Source organism: Vipera berus (assembly GCF_964194415.1).
Source record: "Vipera berus genome assembly, chromosome: 1".
Classification (NCBI taxonomy): domain Eukaryota; kingdom Metazoa; phylum Chordata; class Lepidosauria; order Squamata; family Viperidae; genus Vipera; species Vipera berus.
This window is the reverse complement of record NC_138202.1, coordinates 340,154,639-340,176,109: the sequence shown is the minus strand read 5'-3', so window position 1 is coordinate 340,176,109 and position 21,471 is coordinate 340,154,639. Positions and strand designations below refer to the sequence as shown.

The 21,471-nt window shown below is 41.8% G+C and overlaps 1 protein-coding gene across 1 annotated transcript in view; it reads right to left on the bottom strand.

Moving 5' to 3' along the window:
* TSPOAP1 (TSPO associated protein 1) overlaps nt 1–21,471 on the bottom strand; it is a gene marked incomplete at both ends in the record, with an annotated part of 99,886 nt that overhangs the window by 11,869 nt on the left and 66,546 nt on the right. The window contains 7 exons of the mRNA XM_081346746.1: nt 11,684–11,755; nt 12,438–12,541; nt 15,428–15,463; nt 16,160–16,231; nt 17,153–17,321; nt 20,351–20,502; nt 20,755–20,869. Of these exons, the coding sequence (XP_081202872.1) occupies nt 11,684–11,755; nt 12,438–12,541; nt 15,428–15,463; nt 16,160–16,231; nt 17,153–17,321; nt 20,351–20,502; nt 20,755–20,869 (720 nt within the window). The remainder of the gene's footprint in view (nt 1–11,683; nt 11,756–12,437; nt 12,542–15,427; nt 15,464–16,159; nt 16,232–17,152; nt 17,322–20,350; nt 20,503–20,754; nt 20,870–21,471) is intronic.

Below are 21,471 nucleotides of genomic sequence, written 5' to 3'. Positions count from 1 at the left end.
TGCTTTTGGGTGGTTTGCTTGTGCATAGGATGTTGGACAGTTTCTCTTCATAGTCTGATGTGTCCATTACCACTGTAGCATTGCCTTTATCTGCTGGTAGTATGATTATGCTGTTGTCTTTTCTTAGGTTTTGCAATGCTACTTGTTCTTCTTTTGTTAGGTTGCTTTTGGGTGGTTTGCTTGTGCATAGGATGTGGGTGACTTCATGTCTGACTTGGTCTGCTTCATCTGCATTGAGTTTAGTTAAGCTGGTTTCAACTCCACATATGATGGTTTCTGTGGGAATTTTCTTTGGTGCAACAGCGAAGTTGAAACCTTTTGCTAGGACGTTTGTTTCTGCTGTTGTTAGTCTTCTGTGGGAGATGTTATGCACTACTTGTTGTAGATGTTGTTGTGATGTGGTTGTTTGGTTGTTGTAGTTCTCTAATTGTTTGAGTTTCTTTGAATGTCTGTTGTTTTTATAGATGGTCTCTGTTTCTGCTCTCCAAACCGCCAGTTGTTTCACTTTGTCCCATAGTATCGGGTGAATAATGTTGCTGAGTTTGAGATGTAATGTTAGTAGGTCCTTGTTTGTTTGGTCTAATTGAAATCTTTTATTGTGGAGTTCATTTCTTAGTAATGCCATTTCTGTTCTTCTTAGAATGCGTTTGGTTGAAGTGGTATTGATGTGGAATTTCAATTTGAAACAATTTGGTCTTATATTTTGGTCTCGACATTGGCATAGGAAAGGTATGTCACTTAGTATTCTTGCTCTTCGTACTTCTGACTTTTCGTAAGTCCTGGTTAGTTGGTAGATGTCCTCCCCGTAGAGGTATGATATTTGTTTTCGTAGATTCTCGCGGGTGTCTGTATGTGTAGATCTAGAGTCTCGGGTTTCTTCCCGCGTTCCTTTCATCTTCAGAAAGTTGTGGCGACGTTTCGACGAAATCCCATCCGTCATCATCAGGCCGGAGTGTTCCTCCTGCTGCTTCCAGGAGCAATGCGTGGTCTGGCTGTTCCTTTCCTTCCAACTGCCGGTGGGGCTGTGTTCTGACTGGGTGGAGGCGTGGCTGCTTTCTGATTGGGTGGGGGTGTCCTCCGATTGGGTGGAGGCGTGGTTGTCTTCTGATTGAGTGGAGGCGTGGCTGTCTTCTGATTGGGTGGATGCGTGGTTGTCTTCTGATTGGTTGGAGGCGTGGCTGTCTTCTGATTGGGTGGGGTGTGTTCTGAATGGGTGGGGTTTTTTGTTGTGTTGTAATATCCTGAGTGTTGTGATTTGGTGTCCTGAGGAGTGGGCTGTGTAGTGGCCTCCAGAGCTTTGGTTTGGCTCCGAGTTCGAGGACCTGCTATGTATCTCTGGTATGGGTCAGTCAGGTTCGTGTGTGCGTTCTTCTGCTTGGGTGATGGCACTTTTGCTTGACTTGTTCTGTCTTCTGTGTGGGGGAGTTTTTGTTCTGGGTGTGGATGAGTCTTGCTGGGGCTGGTGGCATTTGGGGTTGTTTGTTGGTTTTTTAAATCCTTGTTTGCTGAAATTCGTTTCTCTATCAATGCTGGTTTCCAAATGTCATGTAGGCGGGAGGTGTCGTCTCGCTTGTTCATACTGTCTGGGTGTTTTTCTATTTCAATGGCTTCTCTGATTATTCTGCTATTGAGATGTTCTATTTTGGCGATTGTTTTTGTACCTTCAAAATTGATGTTGTGTCCCGTAGTGTTTATGTGTTGTACTAGTGAAGATGTGTGATCTTTCTTCTGTACTGAGTTCTTATGTTCTTCTACACGTACCTCTATTCTTCTGTTAGTCTGTCCGATGTATGTTGCTGGACAGGAGGCGCATGGGATTTGGTATATGCCCTGGTTTTCCAGTTCTATTTTGTCTTTGGGATTTCTCAGGATGGTTGATATCTTTCTGTCAGTGTTAAATGCGGTTTTGATGTTATGTTTGCGTAGTACTTTACTGATTTTGTCGGTTGTTCCTTTTATGTAGGGCAAGATGGCTCGTCCGTTGTTCTGTTCTTCTTCTTGGATGTTTTTCTGTTTCGGAGTCCCCTGCTGAATCATATTGGTGATTTTGTTTTTTTGGAACTTGTTTGCTGTCAATATGTCTGTCAGGGTGTGTAGTTCTGTTTGTATATGTGTTTTATCTGCAAGGCGTCTGGTTCTTGTTATTAGTGTTTTGGCTACTGAATTTATTTGTGCTGGGTGATGATGTGATTGCGCATTGAGGTAACGGTTGGTGTGCGTTTTCTTTCGGTAGACTGTGTGTCCTAGGGTGCCGTTTTGTTTTTTGTATATAAGTACATCCAGGAAAGGTAACTGGTTGTTTGTTTCAATCTCCATGGTGAATTTTATTTTGGGATGTAGGCTGTTCAGGTGTGTTAGGAAGTTTTCTAGCTCCTTTCTTCCGTGGGGCCAGATCACGAAGGTGTCATCCACATATCTGAGCCACAGTTTTGGTTTGTTTGTAGTCTTTTCCAGAGCGTTAGTTTCAAATTCTTCCATGAAAAGGTTGGCGATAACTGGTGATAGAGGGGATCCCATTGGTGCGCCTTCTATTTGTTTGTATCTCTGGCCTCTGTGTATGAAGTATGTGTTTGATAAGCAGTGTTCTGCTAGTTCTATAATATGGTTTGGTGGTTGGTATTTGCTTCTTATTGTTGATAGAGCTTCTTGGACTGGCACCTGGGTGAATAGTGATACCACATCGAAGCTGACTAGCAAGTCTTTTTGGTCTATCTGTAGATTTTTCACTAATTCTATAAAGTGGTATGAGTTTTGGACATATGAAGCTGCCATTTCTGCTTGAGGTTGTAGTTGTTTTGCTAGGTATTTAGCTAAGTTTTGTAGTGGTGAGCCTATAGAACTTACTATGGGTCTTAGTGGGATTCCATCTTTGTGTATTTTGGGGAGGCCATATAGTTTTGGGCATCTGGATGACTTCTCCCTGGGAATGATTGTTTGTTGGATTTCTTGGCTTATAGAAGTTGATTTTATCTTTTTCTTGGTGGTCTTTTCTAGATAGGTTGTGGGATCTGTATATATAGGTTTGTATGTAGTTTCTTTGAGTAAGTTGGACAGTTTCTCTTCATAGTCTGATGTGTCCATTACCACTGTAGCATTGCCTTTATCTGCTGGTAGTATGATTATGCTGTTGTCTTTTCTTAGGTTTTGCAATGCTACTTGTTCTTCTTTTGTTAGGTTGCTTTTGGGTGGTTTGCTTGTGCATAGGATGTTGGACAGTTTCTCTTCATAGTCTGATGTGTCCATTACCACTGTAGCATTGCCTTTATCTGCTGGTAGTATGATTATGCTGTTGTCTTTTCTTAGGTTTTGCAATGCTACTTGTTCTTCTTTTGTTAGGTTGCTTTTGGGTGGTTTGCTTGTGCATAGGATGTGGGTGACTTCATGTCTGACTTGGTCTGCTTCATCTGCATTGAGTTTAGTTAAGCTGGTTTCAACTCCACATATGATGGTTTCTGTGGGAATTTTCTTTGGTGCAACAGCGAAGTTGAAACCTTTTGCTAGGACGTTTGTTTCTGCTGTTGTTAGTCTTCTGTGGGAGATGTTATGCACTACTTGTTGTAGATGTTGTTGTGATGTGGTTGTTTGGTTGTTGTAGTTCTCTAATTGTTTGAGTTTCTTTGAATGTCTGTTGTTTTTATAGATGGTCTCTGTTTCTGCTCTCCAAACCGCCAGTTGTTTCACTTTGTCCCATAGTATCGGGTGAATAATGTTGCTGAGTTTGAGATGTAATGTTAGTAGGTCCTTGTTTGTTTGGTCTAATTGAAATCTTTTATTGTGGAGTTCATTTCTTAGTAATGCCATTTCTGTTCTTCTTAGAATGCGTTTGGTTGAAGTGGTATTGATGTGGAATTTCAATTTGAAACAATTTGGTCTTATATTTTGGTCTCGACATTGGCATAGGAAAGGTATGTCACTTAGTATTCTTGCTCTTCGTACTTCTGACTTTTCGTAAGTCCTGGTTAGTTGGTAGATGTCCTCCCCGTAGAGGTATGATATTTGTTTTCGTAGATTCTCGCGGGTGTCTGTATGTGTAGATCTAGAGTCTCGGGTTTCTTCCCGCGTTCCTTTCATCTTCAGAAAGTTGTGGCGACGTTTCGACGAAATCCCATCCGTCATCATCAGGCCGGAGTGTTCCTCCTGCTGCTTCCAGGAGCAATGCGTGGTCTGGCTGTTCCTTTCCTTCCAACTGCCGGTGGGGCTGTGTTCTGACTGGGTGGAGGCGTGGCTGCTTTCTGATTGGGTGGGGGTGTCCTCCGATTGGGTGGAGGCGTGGTTGTCTTCTGATTGAGTGGAGGCGTGGCTGTCTTCTGATTGGGTGGATGCGTGGTTGTCTTCTGATTGGTTGGAGGCGTGGCTGTCTTCTGATTGGGTGGGGTGTGTTCTGAATGGGTGGGGTTTTTTGTTGTGTTGTAATATCCTGAGTGTTGTGATTTGGTGTCCTGAGGAGTGGGCTGTGTAGTGGCCTCCAGAGCTTTGGTTTGGCTCCGAGTTCGAGGACCTGCTATGTATCTCTGGTATGGGTCAGTCAGGTTCGTGTGTGCGTTCTTCTGCTTGGGTGATGGCACTTTTGCTTGACTTGTTCTGTCTTCTGTGTGGGGGAGTTTTTGTTCTGGGTGTGGATGAGTCTTGCTGGGGCTGGTGGCATTTGGGGTTGTTTGTTGGTTTTTTAAATCCTTGTTTGCTGAAATTCGTTTCTCTATCAATGCTGGTTTCCAAATGTCATGTAGGCGGGAGGTGTCGTCTCGCTTGTTCATACTGTCTGGGTGTTTTTCTATTTCAATGGCTTCTCTGATTATTCTGCTATTGAGATGTTCTATTTTGGCGATTGTTTTTGTACCTTCAAAATTGATGTTGTGTCCCGTAGTGTTTATGTGTTGTACTAGTGAAGATGTGTGATCTTTCTTCTGTACTGAGTTCTTATGTTCTTCTACACGTACCTCTATTCTTCTGTTAGTCTGTCCGATGTATGTTGCTGGACAGGAGGCGCATGGGATTTGGTATATGCCCTGGTTTTCCAGTTCTATTTTGTCTTTGGGATTTCTCAGGATGGTTGATATCTTTCTGTCAGTGTTAAATGCGGTTTTGATGTTATGTTTGCGTAGTACTTTACTGATTTTGTCGGTTGTTCCTTTTATGTAGGGCAAGATGGCTCGTCCGTTGTTCTGTTCTTCTTCTTGGATGTTTTTCTGTTTCGGAGTCCCCTGCTGAATCATATTGGTGATTTTGTTTTTTTGGAACTTGTTTGCTGTCAATATGTCTGTCAGGGTGTGTAGTTCTGTTTGTATATGTGTTTTATCTGCAAGGCGTCTGGTTCTTGTTATTAGTGTTTTGGCTACTGAATTTATTTGTGCTGGGTGATGATGTGATTGCGCATTGAGGTAACGGTTGGTGTGCGTTTTCTTTCGGTAGACTGTGTGTCCTAGGGTGCCGTTTTGTTTTTTGTATATAAGTACATCCAGGAAAGGTAACTGGTTGTTTGTTTCAATCTCCATGGTGAATTTTATTTTGGGATGTAGGCTGTTCAGGTGTGTTAGGAAGTTTTCTAGCTCCTTTCTTCCGTGGGGCCAGATCACGAAGGTGTCATCCACATATCTGAGCCACAGTTTTGGTTTGTTTGTAGTCTTTTCCAGAGCGTTAGTTTCAAATTCTTCCATGAAAAGGTTGGCGATAACTGGTGATAGAGGGGATCCCATTGGTGCGCCTTCTATTTGTTTGTATCTCTGGCCTCTGTGTATGAAGTATGTGTTTGATAAGCAGTGTTCTGCTAGTTCTATAATATGGTTTGGTGGTTGGTATTTGCTTCTTATTGTTGATAGAGCTTCTTGGACTGGCACCTGGGTGAATAGTGATACCACATCGAAGCTGACTAGCAAGTCTTTTTGGTCTATCTGTAGATTTTTCACTAATTCTATAAAGTGGTATGAGTTTTGGACATATGAAGCTGCCATTTCTGCTTGAGGTTGTAGTTGTTTTGCTAGGTATTTAGCTAAGTTTTGTAGTGGTGAGCCTATAGAACTTACTATGGGTCTTAGTGGGATTCCATCTTTGTGTATTTTGGGGAGGCCATATAGTTTTGGGCATCTGGATGACTTCTCCCTGGGAATGATTGTTTGTTGGATTTCTTGGCTTATAGAAGTTGATTTGCACAAGCAAACCACCCAAAAGCAACCTAACAAAAGAAGAACAAGTAGCATTGCAAAACCTAAGAAAAGACAACAGCATAATCATACTACCAGCAGATAAAGGCAATGCTACAGTGGTAATGGACACATCAGACTATGAAGAGAAACTGTCCAACTTACTCAAAGAAACTACATACAAACCTATATATACAGATCCCACAACCTATCTAGAAAAGACCACCAAGAAAAAGATAAAATCAACTTCTATAAGCCAAGAAATCCAACAAACAATCATTCCCAGGGAGAAGTCATCCAGATGCCCAAAACTATATGGCCTCCCCAAAATACACAAAGATGGAATCCCACTAAGACCCATAGTAAGTTCTATAGGCTCACCACTACAAAACTTAGCTAAATACCTAGCAAAACAACTACAACCTCAAGCAGAAATGGCAGCTTCATATGTCCAAAACTCATACCACTTTATAGAATTAGTGAAAAATCTACAGATAGACCAAAAAGACTTGCTAGTCAGCTTCGATGTGGTATCACTATTCACCCAGGTGCCAGTCCAAGAAGCTCTATCAACAATAAGAAGCAAATACCAACCACCAAACCATATTATAGAACTAGCAGAACACTGCTTATCAAACACATACTTCATACACAGAGGCCAGAGATACAAACAAATAGAAGGCGCACCAATGGGATCCCCTCTATCACCAGTTATCGCCAACCTTTTCATGGAAGAATTTGAAACTAACGCTCTGGAAAAGACTACAAACAAACCAAAACTGTGGCTCAGATATGTGGATGACACCTTCGTGATCTGGCCCCACGGAAGAAAGGAGCTAGAAAACTTCCTAACACACCTGAACAGCCTACATCCCAAAATAAAATTCACCATGGAGATTGAAACAAACAACCAGTTACCTTTCCTGGATGTACTTATATACAAAAAACAAAACGGCACCCTAGGACACACAGTCTACCGAAAGAAAACGCACACCAACCGTTACCTCAATGCGCAATCACATCATCACCCAGCACAAATAAATTCAGTAGCCAAAACACTAATAACAAGAACCAGACGCCTTGCAGATAAAACACATATACAAACAGAACTACACACCCTGACAGACATATTGACAGCAAACAAGTTCCAAAAAAACAAAATCACCAATATGATTCAGCAGGGGACTCCGAAACAGAAAAACATCCAAGAAGAAGAACAGAACAACGGACGAGCCATCTTGCCCTACATAAAAGGAACAACCGACAAAATCAGTAAAGTACTACGCAAACATAACATCAAAACCGCATTTAACACTGACAGAAAGATATCAACCATCCTGAGAAATCCCAAAGACAAAATAGAACTGGAAAACCAGGGCATATACCAAATCCCATGCGCCTCCTGTCCAGCAACATACATCGGACAGACTAACAGAAGAATAGAGGTACGTGTAGAAGAACATAAGAACTCAGTACAGAAGAAAGATCACACATCTTCACTAGTACAACACATAAACACTACGGGACACAACATCAATTTTGAAGGTACAAAAACAATCGCCAAAATAGAACATCTCAATAGCAGAATAATCAGAGAAGCCATTGAAATAGAAAAACACCCAGACAGTATGAACAAGCGAGACGACACCTCCCGCCTACATGACATTTGGAAACCAGCATTGATAGAGAAACGAATTTCAGCAAACAAGGATTTAAAAAACCAACAAACAACCCCAAATGCCACCAGCCCCAGCAAGACTCATCCACACCCAGAACAAAAACTCCCCCACACAGAAGACAGAACAAGTCAAGCAAAAGTGCCATCACCCAAGCAGAAGAACGCACACACGAACCTGACTGACCCATACCAGAGATACATAGCAGGTCCTCGAACTCGGAGCCAAACCAAAGCTCTGGAGGCCACTACACAGCCCACTCCTCAGGACACCAAATCACAACACTCAGGATATTACAACACAACAAAAAACCCCACCCATTCAGAACACACCCCACCCAATCAGAAGACAGCCACGCCTCCAACCAATCAGAAGACAACCACGCATCCACCCAATCAGAAGACAGCCACGCCTCCACTCAATCAGAAGACAACCACGCCTCCACCCAATCGGAGGACACCCCCACCCAATCAGAAAGCAGCCACGCCTCCACCCAGTCAGAACACAGCCCCACCGGCAGTTGGAAGGAAAGGAACAGCCAGACCACGCATTGCTCCTGGAAGCAGCAGGAGGAACACTCCGGCCTGATGATGACGGATGGGATTTCGTCGAAACGTCGCCACAACTTTCTGAAGATGAAAGGAACGCGGGAAGAAACCCGAGACTCTAGATCTACACATACAGACACCCGCGAGAATCTACGAAAACAAATATCATACCTCTACGGGGAGGACATCTACCAACTAACCAGGACTTACGAAAAGTCAGAAGTACGAAGAGCAAGAATACTAAGTGACATACCTTTCCTATGCCAATGTCGAGACCAAAATATAAGACCAAATTGTTTCAAATTGAAATTCCACATCAATACCACTTCAACCAAACGCATTCTAAGAAGAACAGAAATGGCATTACTAAGAAATGAACTCCACAATAAAAGATTTCAATTAGACCAAACAAACAAGGACCTACTAACATTACATCTCAAACTCAGCAACATTATTCACCCGATACTATGGGACAAAGTGAAACAACTGGCGGTTTGGAGAGCAGAAACAGAGACCATCTATAAAAACAACAGACATTCAAAGAAACTCAAACAATTAGAGAACTACAACAACCAAACAACCACATCACAACAACATCTACAACAAGTAGTGCATAACATCTCCCACAGAAGACTAACAACAGCAGAAACAAACGTCCTAGCAAAAGGTTTCAACTTCGCTGTTGCACCAAAGAAAATTCCCACAGAAACCATCATATGTGGAGTTGAAACCAGCTTAACTAAACTCAATGCAGATGAAGCAGACCAAGTCAGACATGAAGTCACCCACATCCTATGCACAAGCAAACCACCCAAAAGCAACCTAACAAAAGAAGAACAAGTAGCATTGCAAAACCTAAGAAAAGACAACAGCATAATCATACTACCAGCAGATAAAGGCAATGCTACAGTGGTAATGGACACATCAGACTATGAAGAGAAACTGTCCAACTTACTCAAAGAAACTACATACAAACCTATATATACAGATCCCACAACCTATCTAGAAAAGACCACCAAGAAAAAGATAAAATCAACTTCTATAAGCCAAGAAATCCAACAAACAATCATTCCCAGGGAGAAGTCATCCAGATGCCCAAAACTATATGGCCTCCCCAAAATACACAAAGATGGAATCCCACTAAGACCCATAGTAAGTTCTATAGGCTCACCACTACAAAACTTAGCTAAATACCTAGCAAAACAACTACAACCTCAAGCAGAAATGGCAGCTTCATATGTCCAAAACTCATACCACTTTATAGAATTAGTGAAAAATCTACAGATAGACCAAAAAGACTTGCTAGTCAGCTTCGATGTGGTATCACTATTCACCCAGGTGCCAGTCCAAGAAGCTCTATCAACAATAAGAAGCAAATACCAACCACCAAACCATATTATAGAACTAGCAGAACACTGCTTATCAAACACATACTTCATACACAGAGGCCAGAGATACAAACAAATAGAAGGCGCACCAATGGGATCCCCTCTATCACCAGTTATCGCCAACCTTTTCATGGAAGAATTTGAAACTAACGCTCTGGAAAAGACTACAAACAAACCAAAACTGTGGCTCAGATATGTGGATGACACCTTCGTGATCTGGCCCCACGGAAGAAAGGAGCTAGAAAACTTCCTAACACACCTGAACAGCCTACATCCCAAAATAAAATTCACCATGGAGATTGAAACAAACAACCAGTTACCTTTCCTGGATGTACTTATATACAAAAAATAAAACGGCACCCTAGGACACACAGTCTACCGAAAGAAAACGCACACCAACCGTTACCTCAATGCGCAATCACATCATCACCCAGCACAAATAAATTCAGTAGCCAAAACACTAATAACAAGAACCAGACGCCTTGCAGATAAAACACATATACAAACAGAACTACACACCCTGACAGACATATTGACAGCAAACAAGTTCCAAAAAAACAAAATCACCAATATGATTCAGCAGGGGACTCCGAAACAGAAAAACATCCAAGAAGAAGAACAGAACAACGGACGAGCCATCTTGCCCTACATAAAAGGAACAACCGACAAAATCAGTAAAGTACTACGCAAACATAACATCAAAACCGCATTTAACACTGACAGAAAGATATCAACCATCCTGAGAAATCCCAAAGACAAAATAGAACTGGAAAACCAGGGCATATACCAAATCCCATGCGCCTCCTGTCCAGCAACATACATCGGACAGACTAACAGAAGAATAGAGGTACGTGTAGAAGAACATAAGAACTCAGTACAGAAGAAAGATCACACATCTTCACTAGTACAACACATAAACACTACGGGACACAACATCAATTTTGAAGGTACAAAAACAATCGCCAAAATAGAACATCTCAATAGCAGAATAATCAGAGAAGCCATTGAAATAGAAAAACACCCAGACAGTATGAACAAGCGAGACGACACCTCCCGCCTACATGACATTTGGAAACCAGCATTGATAGAGAAACGAATTTCAGCAAACAAGGATTTAAAAAACCAACAAACAACCCCAAATGCCACCAGCCCCAGCAAGACTCATCCACACCCAGAACAAAAACTCCCCCACACAGAAGACAGAACAAGTCAAGCAAAAGTGCCATCACCCAAGCAGAAGAACGCACACACGAACCTGACTGACCCATACCAGAGATACATAGCAGGTCCTTGAACTCGGAGCCAAACCAAAGCTCTGGAGGCCACTACACAGCCCACTCCTCAGGACACCAAATCACAACACTCAGGATATTACAACACAACAAAAAACCCCACCCATTCAGAACACACCCCACCCAATCAGAAGACAGCCACGCCTCCAACCAATCAGAAGACAACCACGCATCCACCCAATCAGAAGACAGCCACGCCTCCACTCAATCAGAAGACAACCACGCCTCCACCCAATCGGAGGACACCCCCACCCAATCAGAAAGCAGCCACGCCTCCACCCAGTCAGAACACAGCCCCACCGGCAGTTGGAAGGAAAGGAACAGCCAGACCACGCATTGCTCCTGGAAGCAGCAGGAGGAACACTCCGGCCTGATGATGACGGATGGGATTTCGTCGAAACGTCGCCACAACTTTCTGAAGATGAAAGGAACGCGGGAAGAAACCCGAGACTCTAGATCTACATATATATATATATATATATATATATATATATATATATATATATATATATATATATCCCATGAGCTCTTAAAATAAAAATAATGACACTGCCAGTTCCATCCATAGCAAGGCAGCCCTCTGATTTACCAGCTGTTTCACTTTTTAAACCATGTGAATTAAAATGACGACATGATACTTACATAATAAAACCCATCATCATCCATGGAACTGAGCACAGTCACAATGTCCCCAGCACAAAATCTGAGTTCAACCTAGATGAAAACATTGAGAACAATAGTAGAAAATCACTGAAAAGATTACAGTTTATGGATTTGGTTATACATAAGAGATGTGATATAGGATGAGGAGATTTTGTAATTTTAGAGAGGGTAAAGAGTTATTAAATTTGTTTTTACTTGTTACGAAGGTTGGAGGTTTTTCTCTCTGTCTCACACACACACACATATAAAATTTATACACCATAAAATTTATACACCACCCGTCACATCATTGAGAGCAATTCTATATTATTTCTTTATTATATTATTACTTTTGCCTTTCTTCAGTTTTTCTTTTTTCTTTCAACTCATGCACACATACAATAGACAGGGGTAGGCAACCTCGGCTCTTTTGTGACTCATGGACTTCAACTCCCAGAAGCTGACTCAGGAATTCTGGGAGTTGAAGTCCATGAGTCATAAAAGAGCCGAGGTTGCCTACCCCTGTAATAGGAGAAAATCAGTACAGAAGCAACTGAGAAGGAAGGGATTACTTTAATTTTCAGTTTACACACTGAAATTTAGCAATTTTGCAAACCCAGAAAGGAACAAGGCAATCTCTAGGATTTATTGGGCTCGTGGTAATTCCTTAAATGATACACAAAGCTAAGCTGTTCATATCTCTACTTCTAATAGTGCTGCAAAAGTTTTTTTTAAAAAAGCCACCTCTGTTCACCTCAGTGTCTGGGTTAGGAGAATTCTCTTGGGGATTGTAGTCAAAAATGGCCACCATGGTTCTTACAGGGTCCTCAGAACTTGGATTTTGCTTTCCAGGTGCTTCTATAGCAGAAATGAAATGTCAGACTAGCAGATCAGAATGGGAAGTTGCATTAGATTAAAAAAAACACAACTCATTTGTTCCTTTAAAGCAGAGTCTCTCTCTTAATATACAACGAAGTTCTTATCTATTCATTGGACCCTAGTCATGAACTTATGATCTTCCATACCCAAGAGCTGATACAATCTTCTACCAAGAAAAAAAAATCCTTTTCTGACAGACATAAATTAGACACATGCTCAAAACACTGACAAATTTTATATGAAAAGTTTTACATCATTTATGCTATAAATTTCAAAATGCACTTCATAATTTATTCTGGATTTTCTAGTTAAAAGGGAGGAGGCCTTAGTGGTCTATAGAGGCTTGATTTTGGCTGCTGAAAATCCAGTTTCCCTACTCTGGATTCTGAGACTGTGACAGTATAAATTCTATGCCTTCAAATTCTAGTAAGGGTCATTTCCTATTCAGACGGGAAACAAAAACCAAATGCTCCAGACAGGAAATGGGAATATGATGTAGTAGCATGACTATGACAGGACTACAAAGGGCAGGACTCGGTTTTAGTCTGCTTCAACAGAAGCAACTTTTCCAAAACGTAGGAAGTAATTCTGTATTTTCAGACACATTATGTAAAGACCTAGTTCTCTGGAGAATGCTGGGAAAGGGCAAAGGAAAAAGAAGATAATGACCAACAGCCAGATAAATAAACTTACTTATGGGATTGAGGGATGTATTTTTGTTACGAGATCTGAAGGATCAGCTTAAGGATACATCATCATTGAGAAAATCTTGTGGTTACTGAGTCGACAACAACTTGATGGCATGTAATCAGTCAATCAATTATGCATTAGTCACAGCCCACTGTTGACTATTTTCCCATGTTTTAAATAACATTCAGAGCATGTACAAAGAAAGCAGTGAGGATGATTGCAGGAGCAGAAACTAAGTTTTGTTTCTTGGTATTGAATGTGTTTAACCTTGAGAAACAAATAACTCAAGGGAATCATCTAACCCAGACATGTCAAACACAAGGCCCGGGGGCCGGATCCGGCCCGCAACGTGGTTTCATGTGGCCCGCGAAGCCATCCTGGAAACAGTGAGGGAACGGCCCCCACTGCCTTGGCCCTGGCCCAGAGACCCTCCTCCTGCCAGAGACCCTCAGATCTGTCCCACTCCTGCCCAGGCCCCCATGGGCACCCATGATGTGAACGATGTAGAGCTGGCCACGCCTACGCAGTAGGCCATACGCACTCTAGCCACGCCCACCCAGTAGGCCATGCCCACCCTGCCCACACCCACCCGGCCCCTTGAGGGCAACCGCAACGCTGATGCGGCCCTCAATGAAATTGAGTTTGACACCCCTGATCTAACCCAAAACTGTCACATAAAATAACAGAATGTGGTGTCTTTCATTCTAGAGATCAGGACATAGAATAATGAACTTAGGCACAAGAATGCAGGTTCTGATTAAATATTTTTTTAAAAAACTGACTTTCTACCAATAAGAACATGTTGACATTGGAACCAATTACCCAGAGAGGAAATGAGTTCTTTTTTACTGAATACAGGTAGTCGTCGACTTTGTTGTTGTTAGTTGCGAAGTCGTGTCCAGCCCATTGCGACCCCATGGACAACGTTCCTCCAGGCCTTCCTGCCCTCTACCATCTTCTGTAAGTCCTTGACTTACAACAGTTCATTTAGTGACCGTTCAAAGTTGCAAGGTCACTGAAAAAAGTGACTTAGAATCATTTTCACACTTATGACCACTGCAGCATCCTCATGGTCACATGACTAAAATTTGGATGCTTGGCAACTGGTTCATATTTCTGATGGTTGCAGTGTCCCCGGATCATGTGAACACCTTTTGCAACCTCCTGATAAACAAAATCAATGGAGAAGCCAGATTCACTTAACAACCAGGTTATTAACAACTGAATGATTCATTTAACAACTGTGGCAAGAAGTCATAAAATGGGGAAAAATTCATTTAACAAATGTCTCACTTTGCAACATAAATTTTGGGTTCAATTATGGTCATACGTCGAGGACTACCTATTCATTCAAGAGGAGGCTAAACAGCTATTTGACAGAGATGTTTTAGCTTGGATTTCTGCTCTGAGCAGGAGGATAAACTTGACAGCCTAGGTCATGAGATTCTATGAAACATAGAAGCATCGTTCTATGATTCTACAATCACAAAGACATTTTTATGCCCTCTTAGGATATCGCTATAGCCAGTGGTGGGATTCAAATATGTGAACAACTGCTTCTCTATGTAGATGCCGCTCCCAGAAGTCCGTTCTGGGCCTGGGCAACAAAAAATTGGCTATCGGTTCTGCTTAAGTGGTGCAAACTGGCTGAATCCCACCACTGGCTATAGCCCATAATAGTGAAGAGTGAGATGAGATACCTTTCTTTTTATAAGGCACAAAGAATGCCTTATATTTTGGGAGAGCTAGCATAAATCTCCTTGCAGCAACCAATCACCTAGGACAGACATGTCAAACACAAGGCCCAGGGGCCGGATTCGGCCCGCGAAGTGGTTGCATGTGGCCCGCGAAGCCATCCTGGAAACAGTGAGGGAACGGCCCCCACTGCCTTGGCCCTGGCCCAGAGACCCTCCTCCTTCCTGCCAGAGACCCTCAGATCTGTCCCACTCCTGGCCAGGCCCCCATAGGCACCCTTGATGCGAACTATGTAGAGCTGGCCATGCCCACCCAGTAGGCCATACGCACTCTAGCCACGCCCACCCAGTAGGCCATGCCCACCCTGGCCACGCCCACCCGGCCCCCTGAGGGCAACCGCAATACTGATGCGGCCCTCAGTGGAATTGAGCTTGACACCCCTGACCTAGGAGTATCAAGATAAACCGAAGCAATGCTTACCTAAATCAGGAACCTGATCTTCCACCCTGATTGGTTCTGGGGGAACAAAAGATATTACGAGTGAGCTACGTTTGTTTGCCAGTGTGTCTTAAGCAAAGCAGTTGCCAAGAAGAGGAACATTTATTTTGGAAGTCCTATGAAAATCTACAGCTCCAGCCAACTCGTGGATATGCAGAACTCGCATAAAAGATAATCCTGTTTAAGACAACAAGTACTTCTATTAGTCCCTTTTATGACCCTGTAATTCCTTAATTTGGGGTAGAGTGGGGATGACTAAATGGAGCTGAGTGTTTATTAGCCAGATGCCTTTCCTGAGGCCATGCAGAGTTTGCAGCAGGTATTTTTCCTTTATGCCCTAGGAGAGAAACATGTGCTGGAGGTGAGCATCTTCACCACTAGGCCACCATACTGCTCATCCAATAAGTACTATCATTGAAGATTGGGAACCTTTTATGGACTTTTTGCTGAAAATGAAAAAAAATGAACACAAGTTTGTGTCTGCCTGAAGGAAGATTGGAAGTGATTTTTCTCTTCTGTTTTTTTTCTATTTGTATTTCTTTCCATACTTTGCTTACCTTCTCACTTTTTCTTTTCTTTAATTTTACTTTAGATTATTTCTTGTTCATCTTTTATCTCTTTGCAAATACAAATTATACAAAACAAAGACAATCCTGTTGATGAGAGGATGGCTGCAAGATATCCACAACCTCTATCACAAAACATGGCACTGACCTTTCTTAAATCGTCGAGGCTTTGAAGGACGATTTGATGGGTGCGGTAGAGGTGGAGAAAGTGCACCATTCCCTGCAATTAAACAAAACAAAACAAAATTAAATTAACAAGCAATACAAGTCAATAACTTACCGTAGTAAATTATTCTCTACAGTTCACATTCTCCTGTGTTTCTTAATAAGCCATTAGGCTTATTTCTGGATTAGTATGATGCAGACAATGGATTGAAAGATCCATCGCTATCCATGACTATTTCTCAAAAAAAAAAACATAAAAGTGCCCAAAGAATATAAATGTTCCTGCTATCACTAAGTGCCTGAAACCTCTCCCCAGATTTTGGAATATTATATTGTTCAGCTAACTGGCAGGAGCACATGGTACAAAGCCAGTACAATGGAAGATGCTGAGCTGGAAAACCCTACAGTGTTATTCCCAAATGTAAGCAGAATCTGTTATTTTGCTGTCAGATTCCACCACGTTGTACATAGAATTTTCTTCTTCTAACAATCTAAACATTGTCCTGACATTTTACTGTTCAGTATTTAATTCATTATGTGGGCACCTTTGAGACAGAGAAACAACAGAACTCAAACGAATTAACTATAAATTCTTTAACAGGTAAGTGGACACTTATAATCCATGAATTATATGCAACCCTTGATTACACCTATAGAATAATCTACACTTTTAATCATAGAGATTCGACAGAATGTCTAGCTTCCCGAGGCCCAACTGTTCAATCATCAGACTGACATTTCTTTGAGCAAGATCCGTGCTAACCCAAGTTTTGTCTTCCCTGACAAATCACAGTGAAATGAGTAAACATGAGATATTTTGTGGATAACTTTCCATATGTATCTGAAAGGGATATGTCATAACCTCATCCATTACTTTTTCTACTGAACATAGCAACCAGCAAGATTTCCCATTCAAAAATGTTCCCAACCTTGGCCTGGCAAAGTTGAAGATGATAAATAAATTTGGACAGAGTACCTAGACTTTCCATCAGCATATCAGTAGCAATATGGCCTTTTTCTAACAGCTGTTTTCTTGTATTGTCACTGTCCACCCGAAGCTCAGACACCATGTTGCAGGGTATGAACCCTGTTCTTCCTGCACATTCCCCTCTGTAGAAACCATCTGCATCTTTGTGGCCATAGACCTGTGAAAGGGGGAGGCAGACAATCACAATAATGCCAAAAGAATATTTGTTTATGTCCATTTACTTCTTTCAAACCATTGCTAAATTTATCCCCAAGAGATTTGCAATAATGGAATATCCCAATGTTCCTCAGCCTTGGCAACTTGAAGATGTGTGGACTTCTCCCAGAATTCTGGAAGTTGAAGTCCACACATCTTCAAGAGACCAAGGTTGAGAAACATTGGGATAAACAAAGGCACAGAATAGTTCAATTATCCAATTATCCATCAACCACAGGAACAGAAATGTCAGGGTCATGATACGGAGCTCAGTGTGACAACCAGGAGAAAATAAGAAATCAAAGCTAGAGGTTGTTATGAGCTGAAGAGGATATGTGGGATTTTTTTATAAATCAATAATACGTTGGGAATTTTGCACAGCCAGTATGAGGTAGTGATTAGCAGTGGACTAAGGCTTAGAAAAGGGGTATCAGGATTCAAATTTCTACTCAGCCATGATGCTTCATGTGGTGACACTGGGAAAATCATACTAACCTTTCTTTAAAGGCAAGGCAAGGCAAGATAGGATAACCTTTATTGTCATTTTTTACTATGAGCACACTGGCCCACATTAATAATGAAATTCTGTTGCCTGTTCTCAAAGTATATATCTACCCGTACACATACATAACACAAATCTACACATGCTAAATACATACATACAGGGCTTTTTTTGTCATAGAACGCCCAGAACAAAGTTCCAGCACCTTTTTTTGATGGAACCTTGTAGGGTAGGCAAGGTGGGTTGTATGACGTGTGTGAGTTCCGGCACCTTTTTTTTTTTTACAAAAAAAGCACTGCATACATATATACAAATATACATACATATATACATATACATATACATATACATATACATATACATATACATATACATATACATATACATATACATATACATATACATATACATATACATATACATATACATATACATATATATATATATATATATATATATATATATATATATATATATATATATATATATATATATATATATATACATACAAGGAACATGGTGGCTCAGTGGGTTAGGACACTGAGCTTGTCGATCAGAAGGTCGGCAGTTTGGCGGGTCGAATCCCGAATGCCATGTAACAGAGTGAGCGCCTGTTACTCGTCCCAGCTTCTGCCAACCTAGCAGTTCGAAAGCACGTAAAAATGCGAGTAGAAAAATAGGGACTACTGCGGTGGGAAGGTAACAGTGTTCTATGCACCTTTGTTGTCTAGTCATGCCGGCCACATGACCACGGAGATGTCCTCGGACAAGCGCTGGCTCTTCGGCTTTGAAACGGAGATGAGCACCGACATGTGTGGGGGAACCTTTACCTTTACATATATGTGTGTGTGTGTGTGTGTGTGTGTGTGTGTGTGTGTGTGTAACTGTGACTGCATCAAGATGTTCTGCTTCGGATACCACGGAGCCTCCTCCCAGAAGGTAACAAGCAAAACAGGTTATGTAGAGGACGTGTAGCGTCTCAAATGTGTAGCGTCTCCATGATGGTATTTGGATATTTTCCAAATATCCTCATGGAGATGAAACAACCTATGCCCTCCACACAGCATGGGCAGGGAAAATTGTAAGACAGGCTGTCTCTGTGTTTGGATGCATTCACAATGCTCCATTTAATCAGAGATCTTGCACAGTTCCACAGAGCACGCTCCACGTAGTCCTTGGTCACTTAACAAGTTTTCAGCATTATGACAGACTTTAAAAAAGCTACTTACCATCTGTCCTCAAAGTTATGACCACCACCACCCCATCCCCATGGTTGCATGATCATACTTTGGGCGCATGACAAGTGGATCACACCAGCTGCAGTGTCCCATGGTCACACGATTGTGATTCGCAACACCTTTTGCCATTCCTCAATACTAAATATGTTGCATTTGCTTAACAACCACATGGTTCATTTAACCACTACATAATTTACTTAAAGAGACCATACTGACTCAGACTGTCATAAAAACAATCATAAAATTGAATCAGATCACACGGTGACCCGCTTAAAGGCTACAACAACTTACAACCAAAACTCTGGTCTCAAATGTGGTCATGAGTCCAGCACTGCCTCTAACTGCACTGGAAGTATGAAATGACAGCCTCTTTTCAAATCTTCTGATTTAGCCCAGAAAGATCCAGCAATCAAGACCCTTGGTGGAGCAGTGGGCTAATGCCTCCTTAAGTAACACCAGCTGCCTGCAATTAATGCAGGTTCGCATCCCACCAGGCTCAAGGTTGACTCAGCCTTCCATCCTTCCGAGGTAGGTAAAATGAGGACCCAGATTGTTGGGGGCAATAAGCTGACTTTGTAATAATGCTGCTTGGGGAGGGGCGAAAGCCCTAATAAGCAGGCATATACATAGAATGAAGGCTATTGCTAAGCACCTTGATTTGTGCTTTAGATTGTAAGCCGCCCTGAGTCTTCGGAGAAGGGTGGGATATAAATGGGATTTAAAAAAATCATCATCATCATTTCCTCCTTTAATGACATCTGCTGAAAACCTTAAGAGGACAATTCTTCCAATCTCATCTGTTTTGGAAATGAAGCCACAATTGGGTTAAGTGGCCTGCAATAGGGGAAACAACAGGAAAGAAAAACATGTACACCTCGTTTGTTGGGGGGGGAGAGATATCTCTCCCACCCACCCCCTGCCCTCTCTGGACTAAAAAATAAAGGTAGATAATATGAAAAAATAAACTCAGGTTCTCTTTTTCAGGTATTCTCTAGCATTCTGTGCCTCTGATTTGATGAACAATCTTGGAGCGATGCAAGGCTTCTCCAGTTATTTGTAATTATTTGTTATTTGTAATTATTCCAATAAAATTATTTCTGAGCAGAGGACTTTGCAGCTGAACCATTGGCCACAATCATGCATTCTGCCAAGCCGTAAACTTTTTTTTTAAATAAACCAGAGACTTCTGGATTCACCTACTATGTGAGAATTGAGCCCTGCCACTATGTCTCTTTTTGGTGTTGCTCGTACCTTCAGAATCTGGCCCTCTTGAAATGGGAGCTCCTCTTCAGCAGCATCCCGATTAGGGGACATCGAAACAGGGTCATAGTCAAAAAGAGCCACAAACAGCCGTGCTGAGCCCTTGTCATCTGCTGATTCAAGGGAAGGACTCCTCCAAGTTCCTAACCAGGACACAAAAGCAAACCACAACTGGACTGAGCCTGTCTACCAGAACAAAATTCCTAATCCTGGTGTTGCACCTGCAAATTTGGAAGGATGGGCTTGATACTATAATTTTAACTCCTTCACTTACCTGATCTTGTCATGAGCCATCCTTGGAACCTTTGGAGCCATCCTTGTTCAACTCTTACTGAAATTGTCCCATACCCACACCCACTTTAAAACAGCCCTAATGGAAACTGCAACCAGCTCACCAATAGTTCCCCCAAGAGGTGCAGTCCCTTCTTGACTTTTTCTCGGAGATCTTCTGCTTCTCTGGACAGGGGACTGGTAAGATATTGAGTCCAACAACCCGGGACTACCTGTCACCTGAAAGAGAACCCTTGGCAGAATCAGTCCTGTGTTTATTCATTGACATTTTGGCTACACCCTGCAGCAAAAGCACAAAATGCAAAGGGCTAGAATGCAACATTCCTCTTCTGGAAGTGCTTTCAGAAAACTCTGACCAAAAGCAAAGCAAATTCCATAGATTCAGTTTTGGTGTTAAACTGAATCTGTCATTTTGACGCTATAATAAACATTCCCCATTCATTGTGAGATCTGGTATCTGCCATGAAATTGAGAAATTCTTGTTTCCTTTGAGTTTTCTATACCTTGGGGACCACTAGATCTTATCAATCAAGATTACGTTGATATAAATTATTCCTAGACCAAACTGATCAGATGGCCGCCTCTTCTGGAAGGTTTTCCAAGTAAAAAGAATATGAGATTTAGGATTTACAATACAGGATAGTTAAGTCTGCAGACTTTCCCTAAAAATCAATGGGGAAGAGGAATACTGCATTGGATATTTTCAGCCAGTGATGTCTGATTGGTAGCCAATCCCAAAGCAAAATATGAGAAAAGCCAATAAAGAGTATCACACAAATGGGCTGTAAGTTTCAAATAAAAACGGAAGCCTCTATTTTGTA